The following is a 17,242-nucleotide window of genomic DNA, read 5'->3' on the forward strand; positions in this document are numbered from 1 at the left end:
TAGTATAAGTTTGACAAACTACAGAGAATCAAATAATACGCAACCTGTATTGAAAATCTACGCTTGTCTTGTGTGAACTATTAGTAGAGCCTTAGGCATAGGGACTATTAGGGACAATAGGCATACTAAAGGAAAAAAAGTTGTGTATTCACTTTTATGAGGATTGGAAGAAGACGGCTTAACCCCCTCCCCCAGCACAAAATTTAACTGGCACAATATTGCTGCTAATAAGAAACACTTGGATGAAAGTTAATAGAAAGTAAATAATTATGATTTTAGCATTCTAAAATGAATTTGTGCATAATTCCTGTCTCCTTCTCGTTGTGAGATATCCTCATCAAAATTCAGTGATTAATTGTAAAACAATGTTGGATTTGAAGCGCTTTCAGCATTTTGTTAGAGGAGTGATGCATGTGAATTTAGACAAAGGAGGGGCAAATTTCATTAAAAATTTGCCAGAATCTTGAGATTTTGGACCTCCTCTGTGTGTGTACCTGCTTTGTCATGCTCCTCAACACTACTTTCCAGCACTACTTTGTACCCCCCCCCCAACACAATGAGTGTCACTATGTAGTCCAAGGTCAGAATGGTAAGAGACTTCAGGTTCTTGACGAAGGCATGGAATCCTGATTTATCTCGATGTCCTTCAGGGCCTTAAAAGTCGGAACGACTAACTGGCTTTTATATCTGTTTCGCATGGTGTCTTTCGACCAACCGTGTTTTGCACAATCTTTTCAGATTGACTTCAGTATAAGTTTTTAAGACAGCGATTCAATTGGCACCAAAGTGGAAGAAACTTGTTATTTCACGAATAACGTTCGTACAGCACTTGATATTAGGGATCTGGCTTGAGTCCGTCAAAACCAAATTAAAGAACTGGGCAATACAGTGATCAAGCATTATGGGTGGATATTTTTTCGAGCTAAAGGCCTGAACTCCTGACAAATGCTCGCTCATGTTTCCAGCCCCGTCATACCCTTGTCCCCTGCATAGTTTAATATCGAGACTAGGTTTTTCAATTCAACTTGAATAAATTAACTGACGCTTTCACCTTGTAAGTCTTCAACAATAGAAAACCCAATAAACTCTTCCCTGATCTGGAACGTTTCGCTGTCCAAAAATCGAAGCCATAGAGTCATCTGTTCATGCCTTGATATGTCCATTGTTTACCCGACAGAATGATGAAAAAGCGAGCCGATTTCGCCTTTCTTTAATCTTTACAGTATTAAGCTGTCCACAAATATCAACCTGATCGTTCCGAATTACGGGGCTGCGGTACTGGCCCTCCCCACACTCTTCTCAAACCCTTTTTCCATTATTATATCGTCCTTCATCCGATAGCACAGCAAGGACCTATAATTTCTATCATATTCTGAATAATTAGAAGTATCTCCTTTTGAGAACAAAGAAACATATAGCTTATTTTGAATTATTTCAACAAACCATGAAAGTTCAACCTCAGTACTCCTATCCATTCCTGAGATATTGCAGATACGCACGTTTGACAACCTTAACGAATTTAAGATCTTTTGGTTTAGTTCAATATCCCCCTGTAAATGTCGGGGAAGTTTTAACTTAATAATCTTACCTGTCTTGACATATTCGGCCCTCCAAAGGTAAAAGTACGTATCTACACTTTTCATTATTTCGATAAATCACGGCTCAAAGTTTGAGTACTTTTGAGAGCTTCAAATACGGTTTACGGTGAAACTGGACACTGGCTAATTCTGGAAATTAGTTAAATAGGTAAACAAATATGGGGATTTCATATTTTTAAGTAAAATTTTCTATTATTACTGCCCCGAAGCCTGAAACAGTAGATACGTACTTTTACCATTGGACCGTTACTCATATAAAGAGGCGCTCTCAAAAGGTAAAAGTGCGTATATGACATATACGTACTTTTACCTTTGACTCGAGACTCGAATTCGAATGAAGTCCCAAAGGTAAAAGTCTGTATAAAACATAAAACGCACTTTTACTCTGCCCAAAACCCCGTATCTATGACGTATACCGAAGGTAAAACCAGGTATGAAGCATGTACAACAAGTCATTTTTTTATTCAATTAATTAGAAGTTAAAAAATAAAAAAAATAAAAAGAAATCACTGAAATACTGCAGGCAGCTAAGAAACACAGCCGTGCTTCAGCAAATCGACAGAAGCTGTTGATGAAGGCATAGTGCGCCAAAATGTACGGCGATTCTCATTCATAAAAGGTACAAGTTTTTCTAAGATGGCCTTTTTCTTTTCTGGCTTTACCCCCTTGCGCCAAGAATCGGATCTGGCAAAGGATACTTTGCCTCTTTGATTGTACTAACCAGCTTTTTTGGCACAAAACTTAGACTCTTTTCTTCACCCTCAGGGCTAGTTTTATAGAACAGTTCTGTTTTTCCCTTCTTAAAACAGACCTCACTGAACTCATCAATGTTCACGCCCAAGTTCTTCATGACGATGCCAGGAGCTTTTAAGCTTTTCCACTGGCAAAAGTCTTCTATGTCCATTTTCACGGCTTTCGTGAATTTTCTACTTTTTTCTATGGTGTCGCACAAATCCTCAAAGTCAAGAACATCCCTTTTTCGAATTCGAGACTCAATCGATCCGTGTATGGAGTCAGCCCCCATGTGCGTATGGCCTTTCACTAGATACTTGATACGAATCGTTTCAGGTCCTCCTTCACTGTTGACTATCAGTACAAATTCACTAAAAATTGTCCAATTTTTGTTCTGGGCACAGCAATTGTCAGTATAAAAAATGAAGTGCAAGATATCCCTATTCATCTTTAAGACCTTGTGGAAGGCACTACCTATATCAGGTGCATCACGTCCTTGTCGAGATTCGTTCCAAACAACGCAAAGGTTCTGGTTTTGTTGGGTGGCCTTAACGGGGGCAAACGTCTCATTAAAACACACGAGTCTTGATAGAAAAAAGGCCTCCTTTCTGCTGTGCATGATGGGAAGCAATAACACTTTTTGTAGGTCCACGGTGAACAACATGGTAGTTGAATCTTTTTCGTATTTCTGCTTATCTTCAGAAAATGCTTTTGAAACCTGTTCAACAAGATCTATGTGCTTTCTGTACAGTTCAGTCTCTTTCTCGGTTGCCTCACCATTTGTACCAGGAGTTCTCGCAGCCCCTACTTTCTCTTTTAATAGTGTGCAAATGTCACAGCTGTCACTTTGGGGCATGCACAATGATACTTTCATACCATTAAGAATCTTCCTATATGTCTCATCACAGATTTTATTTGCTGGATATTTTTCATTAAAGTCTTCTGACATAAATTTGTAGCTCAAATCACGAGAAAGGTACCGAACATTTGGAGCGTGAGCTCGACGATAGTGTGGAATTGCTGGCTGAAAGCTTTCAATGTGCTGCATCACAAGGCTTCGATCAACTTTGTTTGGTGGCCCTGCCACTTTATGGCCCCTTCCGTCCTTGAGCTCATTCCCAAGAGCATCCCTTTCAATTTTTGACTTGATTGTAAAAATCACTCTGTCATTCTTGCCTAATCCTAGACAACCAAGGAATGTAGACTTGCAAACTGGCAAGTTTACAACTTTTGGGGTAAGTGTGGGGTCGTCATTCGAATTTCTGGGAAGGCTGTACCTAACTGTAGTTTTTTTTCTACACGCAGCTTCTGGGGCACTAGTCCTTCTTTTAACTGGTAGGAATGTCAGCAAAGAAGCGAGCCATATTTGTCTTGATTTATATTCTTTGCTCCAACATGTGTCATAAATTTTCCTGAATTCTACACTGGAAAACTTCGAACATGAGTTTGTACATTTGTTAGATTTACAGCCAGGTTCGTCAGGAAATGGATACTTCTTAACATCTCTTTCAAATTTATCTTTTTCTGAGCGAACTCGTTTTGGAGTAAGGTCAACAATAGACCTTCCTTCTCCTCCACCATTTTCTTCACGTCTATTTTCTCTATCTTGTCCCACAGACCTTGCTGCTACAGCGTCAATTACACACATGACATGGTCTGAGGAATCAGGTTCACAAACAGCATTGTTGCTTTCATTAGATGGTTGATTGTCCAAATTTAGCTGGTCATCTTGGGTCTCATAAGCTGCTGCATCTGAAGCCGAATCTTCCAAGGGCAGGAAAGGATCGGTAGGAAAATGGATCAGATTGTACTCTGGATGATCTGATGTAAGATCATTACTGACCGAAAGAGGAACTAAATCTGTAAAGAGCTTTCTCCTCTTCTTCAAAGTTGTCTGCCTTTCATCATCAGAAGACCCAAATGTCCCTTCAACGTCCTCCCAGTCAATATCAGACTCATCACTATCACCTCTACTTAAATCTTCTTTTTCGAATTCTTCATCAGCAAAGTGTTTTAACTGTGCCTTAGTTTTAGCTTCTCCATCAGTGGTGTCCCTTGATCGAGAATGTCCAGAAAAATTGGGTGATATGTCTGTTGTTTGATTTATCTGGATGATTTCTGGGGGGGAACAGGAACTAGCTCCTCGTTGCTCTTCACTGGAAGATGGCAAGTCGGTATTTGAAGTTGATGCCTCATTTGTACTTGCTTGACATGCCAATGTCCTGAAAAATTGGAATTCTAAGAACTTGTTATCAACCTTGATTATCTCAGATGAAAGAGGGGGTTCTAGGGCTATTTTGATACATTTTTTTTTGTTTCTAAGGTAAGCAATATTTAGAGGCCCTCAATTTTTTCTCAATGTTGTAATAGTTGACCAAACTAATCCCTGATTATCTCAGATGACAGAGAAGGTTCTAGGGGTTATTTTGATGCATCCCTTGTTTTTTATTTTATTTCAAAGGTAAGTCATGTTTGTAGGCAATACTAAAAAAATGGCTTTAGGTGGTTGGTTGGTAATTTGGTATGACGCTGCTCTCCTGTACTAATTCGACAGCTACATAGCTAGCTGTGTAAACTGGTTGTAGCGGGTCTGTTGTACCTACCTGGTAGTACAGATGGGGTTTTACCAGAGGGTTTAGGCCTACTTGGAGAAAAGGTTCCAAAATAGCATGAAGCAAAATTTTCTCACCTTAAATCTCTTTCCTTTTGTATAACCAACGCTCTCTGTAAATTTAGAAAGCCTCTTGACATTCTATGCCAGTACTCTTTAATAGCTCAGAGTTGCTGGTTGTTCAGCTCTGCTCTGGTAAACAAACAATGATATTGTGCTGAATCATGACATATACGTACTTTGACCTTTGGTTTCCTTTCTCATTTTAATGTGCCTGTCAAAGGCAAAAGTACGTACCAAGGGTGAAAGTACGTATCTACACAGATACGTACTTTTACCTTTGGATGCGCCCAGAAATTTTTCAGATACGTACTTTATCCATATGCTATTTCCGTTAATATTTGGACTAGAGCCTTCTTACATATACCATTCGATTCAGCACATTTTTTTTAGTATGGTGGTGGCATTAAGTCGAGAAGTGAAAAATTGTGCATATACGTACTTTTACCTTTGGAGGGCCGTATTACAGATACGCCTTTTGGACAACCTAGACGCACATAGTGTCTTTTTATTTAGTTTCAACATTTCCGACTACTTAATACCCTTAGCCTTATGGGATATTGAGGTTCAAACGTATCCCCCTTCTTAATAATAAAACCTATATTTAAGCAATGAGCAAATTTTAAAATTTAGAGACCTTGCTCAATGGGCTGTGGGGGTCATATCCCTGGAGATATATTTATTAGATCGACCGACTATTGTGGACAAATTGCCTTAATGAAATGTTGGTTGGATATTTTTGAGGGTTGAGAGGGGAGGGGTATCTGAAAAGGTGTTGGAGGGGTCTGGTTGCCCTCTAATCACGTTGGGTTTTATAAATGGCACTAGAACTGTCAATTTCCAATCGAATGAGTCTTTCCAAAGTTTCTACAACCACTCTTTCCACACGAATTGGCTTGGTCAAAAGAAAAAAAGAAGTGTATTGAAGCCATGTCGCTCATTAGTGAAGGTACCGGCTTTGCGCCGCCTCTAATGCTAGTGTTGGGTGTAAGTTTAGCCCTTTTGCCTTCATAGCTTCTGAATTAGCTGGTATATGCATATATGAGCAGAAGGTCAAACATATACAAGGGAAATGCTTGGTTAAATAGGTTGAATAGCTCCAGAGGTATTATTTATGTATGTGATCAAGATCATTCAAATTATTTGCAGGTTATTATATAGAATGGTAACCAATCACTTTTCGAACAAACGCACATAGGGTAAAAAATCACTTTCCGAACAAATTCTTGTTTAATGTTTAGGATTAAAGTGTTTAATCTAAGTGAATAAAGGCTTCAGGGAGTTTCATGATTTGGCAGTTGTGCGGATTGGGAAGACGTCATAACATCTAACCGTCAGGAGCACTACAAAATCCGTCATAACATCGACAAAAAAATCCGTCAGAACCACTAACCGTCATAACATCTAAAATTTTAAAACTTTAGTTTTTTGGGGTTTTGGGGGGGAAAGGTACCTAGGTTAGGTTAGGTTACGTATTTAATATATGCTATGCTTTACCCCCCCCCCCCTGATGTGCAAATATATAGCCAGAATTTGTTTCTAAACTATTATATACTTATTACTATTAAACTTATACGTTTAATATAATTAATATAAGTTTTATTTATATAAGTTTATAAATATTTTTAGATGTTATGACGGTTAGTGGTTCTGACGGATTTTCCTTTTAGATGTTAAGACGTTTAGTGCATGTGACGGTTAGTCGAAATGGTAGCATCCCGAGCGGATTCTTATTAGTTTTATGTCTCTTCTTTTTTGTACTAGGCTATAAACAAAGTTAGCTGATTTTGTGGATCTCCAATTTTTTTTTTCGGTTAATTTCTCAGTCGGTTCATAATGCAAAATAAAGTATATTCAAAAAATCTTTGGCACACAGTCTAGGGCTATTTTTGGCTTATTACCCCCTCCCTCCCAAAATCATGAGGTCAAAATTAACAAAATCATAAATAAATTTGTAAGAAATTTGACGGCGGGTTGTAAATAATTTTACAACTTAACTGACAAATGGTTCCCTCTGATTAGCTTAAATCGGATATTCCCCTGTAGCCGTGCTATCCCACAAGATAATAGATAAGAGACTTCGCTTCTTATTATGGCCTCCTCAATTCATTTTTTTTAGTATTTGTTTCAAATTATTTTTGATTATAGTCTTCTTCTTTTAAGTAATACGAGTCATGCTCAATAGAATATTAATTCAGCGGTTTCTGTTTGGTTTGTTTCGGTCCTTAGGCGCTCCCCAGGGGTCTCTTCTTCATTACATCGGTAATTGTTTCTGCGGATACCTCAAATCATAATTTAGATATTATTTTGTACTCAGCTAATGTTTGAACAAGATAGGAAAATTGAGTTTGTAACGTGTTTTTTACAGTCTTTTTTTTTCAGAAACTGCATTATTGGTTCTGATAGTCAGTTAAAGATATGCGATTTTGGCACTGATTCCGATGTTTATGAGGAGGACTACTATAAAGCAGACGGTCAAACGCATGGCTTACCATTAAGATGGATGGCCTGGGAACCCCTTGTTCAGGTGAACGATTTTTCTTTTTCTAGATAGACGACTCGGGCGATACATTTATTTCTCCCACATTTTATTGGCTACTAAACACAAGTCAAATTGTTCAGCTGCCTGATGCACACAGGGGAATGCTCCTCAACTATGGGCTGCTTAATTTGGTCCTTTCTAAAGATGTCCCAGAAGATTCTAAGCTACTTTGTAAATTATGAGTGCCATTGATAGTTCTCAAGCCAGTTTTTTTGTGTTATGTTGCCAAATTGATTTAGAACATCCTATGTACCTTACCAATTACCTATAATACGTAAGGGATTTGAAAGTTGATATAAATCCATTATGCCATCCTGGAGTGTCCTATAACTACAAATTGAAAGTGCGTGAATGAAATAACGGACTGTGCGCAGCTGAGGTGGGAAAATTTAAATGGCAGATTCAAAAAAAATGTTCACTAAAAATGTAAATTGTCCTTTACTAGTTGTAATTTTGCTCACATAGAACTTTTAGACAGAAAAAGAGAGAGAGAGTGAGGAGGAGGGAGAGAAAGAGAAAGGGAAAGATAGAGAAAAAGACTGAATTTTGTATCTTGACGTGGAGGAGTCACGTATGTGGAGAGCCTCTGAACCTAGCCTTCTAAACTGTTAAAGTCTCTAATGTTTTACAATACCCTGTTTTTCACTTCACTGCTTTAGTTTTTCCTTTTTATGAATGTACCCCGCATTCCCTGATTTAAAAGGTACGTGCCTGTGAGGAAAGTCATAAAATTATATTTATGTTGTTTTGACCTGCTAATTGAGTCTGACTTGTCAGTCGTCCTTCTTCGCCCATTTCTACGATTTTACGTATCTATACCTAATTCATTGTGAAATGGGGCATAAAATAGGGGCAATTCATTTGAAAATTAAATAAAAAAAAAAAGTTTTTTTTTAACTGAAAGTAAGGAACGACGTTAAAACTTAAAACGAACAGAAATTATTCGTTATATGAAAGGGGCTGCCCCCTCCTCAACGCCTCGCTCTTTACGCTAAAGTTTGACTTTCTCAAAAACTCTTTTTTTTAACAATAAAAACTTTAGCGTAAAGAGCAAGGTGTTGAGGAGCGGGCAGCCCCTTTCACATACGGAATAATTTCTGTTCGTTTTAAGTTTTAACGTCGTTCCTTACTTTCAGTTAAAAAACTTGTTTTTTTTTATTTAATTTTTGAACGCTTTTGAATTAATGCAGTTTTTGACTTTGGCTCACCGTACATGAATAATTAAAACAAAATTTGCATTCCGTATATGAAAGGGGCTGTCCCCACCTCAACGTCTCGCTCTTTACGCTAAAGTTTTTTATTGTTTAAAAAAATAGAGTTGTGAGAAAGTCAAACTTTAGCGTAAAGAGCGAGGTGTTGAGGAGGGGCAGCCCCTTTCATATACGGAATAATTTCTGTTCGTTTTGAGTTTTAACGTCGTTCCTTACTTTCAGTTAAAAAAACATGTTTTTTTATTTAATTTTTAAACGTTTTTGAATTAATGCAGATTTTGATTTTGGCTCACCGTACATGAATAATTAACGTTTTTATTAGTAATAAATATATGTAACTTCCGAATTAACTTACGTAACGAACTTCTATATTCATATATTTTTAATATGTATATTAGGGGTTCGCCCCCTTGTCAATATTTCGCTCTTAAAGCTAGAGTTCGAATTTTGTTCTTATTCTTTAAAAATGACCCCTTTATCACAAAGGCCGTTATTTAGAATAAATAGCTCTTATGAAAGTACTAAAAAATCTTTGGCTTAAAGAGCGAGGTATTGACTAAGGGGTGAACCCAATCAAATACGTAATATTTTCTGTTCGTTTTAAGTTGCGATGTTGCTGCTTACTTTCAGTTGAAAAGTTGTTTTTTTATATTTAATTTCTGATCTTTTTTTAAATAATGCAGGGAAATCCGGCGCCCCCGTCATAGCAATGTCCCTTCCCCCATGATAACTTCCTTCATGGAAAGATCCTCCCACATAACCCCCCCCCTCCACTACCAGAAGAAATCCCCCCGGAAAACTTCTGTATACGTCCCAATAACCAATACTATATGTTAACAGTGGGCAAAGTTCAAAACTTTCAGCCCTCTCCCCCGGGACTTCGGGGGACTAAGTCATCCTAAAAGACATAGTTATCATATTTTCCACCATGCTGAACAAAATGGCAATCTCAAAATTTTGATCGGGTGACTTTGGGGAAAAAATGAGCGAGGGATGGGGCCTAGTTGCTCTCCATTTTTTTGGTCACTTAAAAAGGGCACTAGAACTTTTAATTTCCGTTCCAATGAGCCCTCCCACGATATTCTAGGACCACTGCGTCGATACGATCACCCCTGGGGAAAAAAACAAAAATAAATAAACACGCATCTGTGATCTCTCTTCTGGCAAAAAATGCAAAATTCCACAGTTTTGTAGATAGGAGCTTGAAACCTCTACAGTAGGGTTCTCTGATACGCTAAATATGATGGTGTGATTTTCATTAGGGTTCTATAACTTTTAGGGGGTCTTTCCCCCTTTGTTCGAAAATCGGCCAAATTTTCTCAGGCACGTAACTTTTGATGGGTAGGATTAAACTTGATGAAAGTTATATATTTGAAATCACCATTAAAATCTGATTCTAGAAAACGGGATTTTGATGTATCTATGGGTATCAAAATCCCGTTTTCTAGAGTTTCGGTTACCATTTAGCCGGGTCACCCCTTACTTACAGTTCGTTACCACGAACTGTTTGATAATTCCAATCTCATTGGGGAAAGAACGTGAAAGCCCAATTGTATCATTGATTAGTTTTTCTCTTATATTTTGTTAACTCTTTCCACCCTAGCCTTGGAATTTAAGAGCTAAAAAAAAAAGTTAAAAGGGCTCTTTTTTAAAAGAGCTAAAATTTTCGCTAAGAAATCTTTTTGAAAGAAAAACACATCAATTTTACCACTAAAACAATCTATTAATGTCTATCTGTCCGTTTTACTACTTTTCGAAAACAGAGAAACATATTTTGTAGTTGTTTCTACGAACTGATTAAGCCCTTAAGGAAAAGACATAATTGAGAATATCAGGTGACTGAACTTAATAAATCTATCCGTTGTGGAATTCTGGCTCAAATATTCTCAAGTTTCTGAAAGGTTTCATGGAGATTAAGTGATACAAAGGTTAAGTGAGGTTAGGAATTGCACTTATATTGTCATAATCTGTAAATTATGAATTTCTCAGAGAAAACAGTGTCATGGTTAAAGGGAAGAAGAATATTTGTCACTAGTTTAAAGTTTTGTAGCTAACTAATTAGTCCGTAAGCATATAAGTTGATTACTTGGTTGTAGTTGTAAAGACGCATTCATTCCATACGGACGTTAAACTGAAAAGATTGCTTTTAAAGTAATCAGTACTAGATCTAGGGGGACGATAAGAGAGGATAGGTACAGAAATAGAACCAAAATAAAAGTAAATATCCCAAAAGAAAAGACAGTATATACTAAAAATACTTGTGAAACAACTAGTATAAATTGATGGTAAATTTTTGGATGGAAGCCATTTGAATCCGCTTAGAATTGTACTAGATCTGACCTGAAGGGTTAAGTTATAAATTAAATTCCTGTAGTTAGTGTGGAATCTTGCACATAATTGTGAATAAAGGATTGTGAATTGTGTTTCCAACAGGATATAAAAATTGACTTTAAGAAATAAACACAACCTATGAAGCAGGGACGTAAGTAGAAGAAAGCTGGGGACATGTCCCCTTCAAAATCCTAATTTTTTGAAATTTCCAGGTTTTAATTTGAATTATCAAATAAAGTTTGTTGTTTTTGTAATTGGGCCCCCTCCAAATTTTTAATTATGCCCCTTTCCCTTCAAAAAATGAAAAATTCCTGCGGATGTGCCTACTATACTGCATTTAGTTTAGTTAGTAGACACTGCGTTCTGCATAACTGGGTATTCTGCAAAAGTTAAAACCGGTCCCCCGATGCTTCAGATTTTTTTTTGCAGTTACGATGGTAGATAGATACTTAAATCCTGTGTGCTTCTATTTATCACTGAGCTTGTCTCAGAGAGGGGGCTATTATTTGAAGAGGGTGGGGATTATCAAAAGCCCAAGAATAATGAGGAAAGTAGACGTGAATATTGGGGAAACCAAAGAATTAAGGAACTGGGAGGAGGAATACAAAATCTCAGAGACCCCTTGACCCCTCCTGCGTAGGATACTTATGAAACCAGGAGACAATTTGTATATTGAAGAAAATAATCTTATTTTAGGGAAAGTATACCACAAAAAGTGATGTTTGGTCATTCGCCGTGACAATGTGGGAAGTATTAACTTTAGCCAGGCATCGACCGCTGGAATATTTGACAGACTCCGAAGTGTTGCACAATCTGCAGCTGGTTTCACGTGATGAAGGAGTGATGCAGTTATCTCGACCGAATTCGTGTCCTAAGGATATTTATGAACTAATGTGTGAGTGCTGGAAGAGGAATTTTTCAGAAAGACCAACATTCAGAGAAATACACTTGTTTTTACAAAGGAAACATTTAAGTTTTTCCCAGTAACAAGAACTAATATCGGTAAGAATTTTTAGCGATATTTGTTATTGTTTATTATTGAAAGTGAAATATACAGCTGTCGGTAAATAGCACAGTATATAAATTATAGGCAGTATGATCTTTCCCTATTTCACCCATTATAAAAACCTGGACCGAGGTGCGAGTGCTCCAGAGAACGTAGAAACATAAGCGACATTAGATCTTTTCACGGGTAGACAAGTCAGATTTCTCTTGAACGCGAAACTTGGCTTCAACGTTGGAACCCTAAATTTTGAAGAAGCTAATTTTAAATTAATTTATTCCTTTACATATATGAAAATCGGTAATTAGTAGTGCAATGCTATTATTAGATGTTTTAAGGAATTACAAGTAGGTTTCGAAGTTTCGAGTTGATTTGAAAGGCATTTTGAGAAAGTTTCTGCCTAAATACGTGTTCCAAGGTAATTGGACCGCTGATGGCAGATCAAATGAGAGGAGCTTTTTGTACGCGTTAATGCAAGAATAAGTGGGAGGAGCTGTTTGTTCGCACCGAGAATGAAGAGCCAGAAATTATATGCGGTAAACTTACTGCTATATCTTTATACTGTGGTAAATAGTGAAAGTCAGATATTTAGGTGGCTTTCCCCTTGTTTGCAAAAAGGGTCAACCCATCTTATTCTTGAACACTCGAGTTTCACTTTTTGGAAAAAAAAAAAAAAAAAAGTAGCGCCAGAACCTCCGGTTTCAGGAACTTTATCAGCGAGTCTAAAATTTGAACTGCGAGGTTTTGAGGTACTTAAATATGGTTTTTCTTACTTTTCTCCGACGGTTCTCTATAATTTATAAACAGGGACTTCCCTTTAGATAGAATGAAAATGTGGCTTTTTATAGACATAATATTTTAGTTCCAAAGCAGGTTATAAATCTTTCATAATAGCCTCTGTGGGGAATAGAACACCCTTTCTAAGTCAGACTGACGTTTGTTGGGAATAACACGCTTCTACTGTCATTCCTGTTCAACAGTTCATGCTAAGAAGCAATTCGGCCAAATAGTAAAGCTACGAGCCTAATATTCTAAAGGTACGAGCCTAAGAAAATTTGCTTGAATTTTGAAAAATGGAGAAAATGCCCCCAAATATTCAGGGTATTTCAATGAAAATCACACCATCGATTCAGAATATAAGAGAACCCCACTGTAGAAGTTCCAAGCCCCTATCTATAAAAAATAGGGAATTTTGCATTTTTCTTTGTCAAAAGAAGATCACTTATGCGTTTTATTTGTTTTGTTTCCGGCAGGGGTGATAGTGTATAGCCAATCGTCTTCGAAGATCGAAAGAGGACCCATTTGAAGGGAAATTGATATTTCTAGTGCCCTTTTAGGTATCCAAAATATTAGAGGGTAACTAGCCCCCTCCCATGCCCTTTTTTTTCTTAAAAACCTCCAATTAAAATTTTGACATAGCCAGTTTGTTTCTCATAGATGAAAGATCTAATAAATATGCATCTGGGGAGGGATGACCTTTCACAGCAACCTGGGAAAGGGCTGACAGTTATACGAGATACCCATTGTTTACATATAGTGTTTTTTATTGGCAAACACGCGCTATTTTTTTTTCCGGGGGAATTTTTGGTGGGAGGGTTTTCCCACCGGGATCATTTTCTATTGGGAGAAAAGTTTCTGTGCTGAAGTTTTAACGGAGAGTGCAACATTAAAAGTTAAAACGAATGGAAATTATTCATTACGGATTTTGGGGGCTAGCCCCTCTTCTACACGCCGCTCTTTACGCCAAAGTTTGATTTTTTTTTTTAGATTCTTTAAGAAAAGTGCTGAAACGCGAAGGCCGTTGAATTGGAATAACACACTTTTTTAAAGCACTAAAAAATTTTAGCGTAACGAGCGAGGGGTAGAGAAGTAGGCGACCTCCTTCATACAAGAAACAATTTCTATTTGTTTGAAGTTAATATTGCTATATGCTTTGAAATCTTTTTATTTAAATGTTAATAAAAACTGTTGTTTTTTTATTCCCCTGAAAGATTTAGTGTGAAGACATATCGCTTCTTCAGGGACAAAGTATTCGGAAAATATACGATCTTTGGTATCACAGCATCGTATTGGTTCCAAAACCGCAGTTCAAAGCCCCAAGTTCTTTTTCTATGTTCCCTTAGGAACGAAAAAAATGTATTTATTAATAATTTGTAATTATTACCGATAAAAGAACCTCTCAAGTTTTCTGAAAATCTTGAAATTCACAGACGAACCTTCGGCAACAGTTTCTTAAACTGTTATAGAACACTTGCATTTATTTCAAGAGATTGACCTAAAAGAAAACTCTACTTGTCTTTTGAGACGTACAAATAAAGAAACTTTGGTTTAAGCCTCTAATATAACAACGTTGATGAGGTCTTGAAAGTCATTTGAATGCACTGCTGTCTCTAGCAGATTTAGTTTCATCATATTTGTTTTTTTTAACATGATTCTGCGTATTATTCAGAGCAAATGATATATCCTTGCATGGCCCAAACGAATTTAAATAAATTTTCTTCCGTAACATTCAAAGCAGGTCACTAAATTTTAAGTTGAAATTTATTCGTCATTATCTATCGAGAAATAATTGGAGATAGTGGACCTTTTGTGACCTGAGCCCTGACTCAGTTTGGTCATCCCGCACGTAGTAATAACTTATTGATATAGATGCTTTTTACCTTAAAGAAATAAAATCATCCCATAGAAAAAAAATCAGTAAGAAGGTCGACCTGGACACAATTTGAAATCTGTTTAAGACTGTCTTTCATTTAATTTTCTCTTTTTTAAGGGCTTCAAAAATGCTAAAGAAAGAGGATATATATTCCGTATAGTTTCTTTCTTAAAAACATAAATTTAGTTGGATGTCGCTTTATGTAAAAAAAGGTGTAACATTTCAATAAATAAAACTGTATCGAAAAACGAAAAAAAAGAATAAAATTGAAGCACACATAAATTTTAATTTTTAACAAACTCTCATAAGTAGGCCTACATAATGGCTTACAATGACCCTTGTAAACCATATATATTCTTTGAACATTTGTTATTCTTGACAAGTCATGTTTTTTGTTACATATGTGTTGTTATGTGAAAAATATTGCTGTAAATTCCGGTATATTATTATAAACTTTTTTTTTTAGCGTTCGATGAAACAGCAAAACATATCCATGAGTTGGTAGCTCTTCCAATTCTAAGAAGATGATGAAATAACTTCTACCCGCTCTGGAGTCTTATGCAATCCAGTTGGTGCCCTTATTATTATTATTATTATTTATTTGTTTAGCTAGCCTGAAGAATTCAGCAAAAGCTAAGTGAATGATGTTGCTTCAATCATGGGTGTAAAAATAGTGAGAGTCCTCTCTGAAGCTTTTTATTTAAAGGAGTATTATTCTGCATGTGTTACTGATATTTTTTATGCAATATGATATATTAAAGGAAATATAGAAACGGGCAAAGTTGAGAATAGAAAAGAAGAATGGAACATCTGAAGTACCTTAAAACGGAATTCACATAAAATTGGCTAGTCAGAAGTCAAAAATTGTATTAGCAATTTTTGACAACATAAGAGATACAAACAACAGCTATACACTGCCCCCAAGTCCAAGAGTGGTAACTCGGTTGTTTTTCTTTACATTTTTCAAACTAAGTAGTATTCGACACTTACAAACCGATCTTTAACTAAATGGAATGATTTGGGAGTTTGGGAGTAAAATACCCTTGAAAGGTTCTCTGAATGCGTATTTAATCTTTTCAGCATGGCTTTAGAGTCGCGTTTTAGTCTCTGGAGGGCAGGTTCCTATTTTATTAAAAGAAAAATAAATAGCTATGACTAGATTCTACTCATATAATATGAGTACTTGCAGGGATTAGGGAAGGGTGTGGACCATACAGGCATTTGTTCTTTTCGAGGGTTGGAAGAGTAAAAACATTCAAAACTTCTGAATACTATATACTATTGCAGAAGAAGGGGTGCAGGGATGATTTTACAAAGAATTATCTTCTTTAAAAAAATCTCTAGAACAACCATGTAATACATTATATGACCAGTTTTACCGCTCAATATTCTTGATAGTATGTAACAGTGCCTAAAAGATTTTATGTTTGGTATTTTTTCATAACTAAACATTTTAACCAAATGTTTGTATGGTTCTGCAAGCATAGTGTAATCTGCTGTTGTATTCAATGCTCTTTCCTAATTAAATTATGAATATATCTAGGTTTTCTGCTTCAGGAAAAGAAAAAAAACAAACAAATATTTTACTAGAATATCTGGAATTTACCTAGATCTTATTTTCTAATCAAAGAAACCTCCTAAAACAAGTATATCCATAGAAATGCAAGAAACTAGTCTAAATTCAATTTGAAGAAGCCTCTGGACTTTTCAGAAAGTCTTTTCATTTTCTCCGAATACAGCTTGATAAAGCTGATAGTGTATTTCAGTAAGCTATTGCGATCTATTTTCGGTAGCCTATCGTATATACCGAATAAAAGATCACTGCGCTTTACATCAATTAAACGAACAAGATTGTTCAGAGAGAGAGAGAGAGAGAGAGAGAGAGAGAGAGAGAGAGAGAGAGAGAGAGAGAGAGAGAGAGAGAAAGAGAGAAATAGGGAGATATGGGAGGGAACCTTTGCTCTTAACAGTAGATGTGGATTGTGAATTTCAGGCAGTCGTATTTGCATCGTTTCTCAACTTATTATATCGTAAAATGCGAAGGACTTGGTTCTGTCTTCTGATAATAAGAAAAAGAACAAAAACAAAGATAAACTCTAATGTTTAAAAACATAAAACACGACCTGTTACTGCTTAACTTACCACTGTTTTTGGCCTTGAACCTGTTTTTATTTTGTAGGAAACACTGTGATACTTTTTAGTGTACGAAGCAAGATTATATTTATTTGTCGTCTAAATTTATGTTGTTGTGTAACTTATATATTGCTTTTGGAATAAACGATTGTAATCATTGCTTTTTTTCCATATCAGAGGGAACCTTAACATGTATGAAAGTGAAGGGGGAAAAATGTTCTTCCTTACCTCCAAATACCTCAGGATTTTAATGATTTCCTCCGTAATTCACTACAATTTTAATATAATTTCAGTTGACATCGGTTTTTTGGCAAATCCCTGCTCAGAAACTTTTTACAAAGGAAACATTTAAGTTTTTCCAAGTAACA

General features: G+C 36.3%; 1 protein-coding gene across 1 annotated transcript in view; it reads left to right on the plus strand.

Moving 5' to 3' along the window:
* The window catches only part of Ddr (discoidin domain-containing receptor 2), a 191,375-nt gene extending 174,342 nt beyond the window's left edge, over positions 1 to 17,033 (plus strand). Inside the window, exons 15-17 of the mRNA XM_089104637.1 lie at positions 7,384 to 7,528; positions 11,782 to 12,087; positions 15,208 to 17,033. Of these exons, the coding sequence (XP_088960763.1) occupies positions 7,384 to 7,528; positions 11,782 to 12,072 (436 nt within the window). The 3' untranslated portion in view covers positions 12,073 to 12,087; positions 15,208 to 17,033. The remainder of the gene's footprint in view (positions 1 to 7,383; positions 7,529 to 11,781; positions 12,088 to 15,207) is intronic.
* The last annotated feature ends 209 nt before the right edge of the window (positions 17,034 to 17,242 follow it).

Source organism: Artemia sp. Qi Xiang Cuo, chromosome 18, assembly GCF_049724085.1.
Source record: "Artemia sp. Qi Xiang Cuo chromosome 18, ASM4972408v1, whole genome shotgun sequence".
In the NCBI taxonomy this organism is placed as follows: Eukaryota; Metazoa; Arthropoda; class Branchiopoda; order Anostraca; family Artemiidae; genus Artemia; species Artemia sp. Qi Xiang Cuo.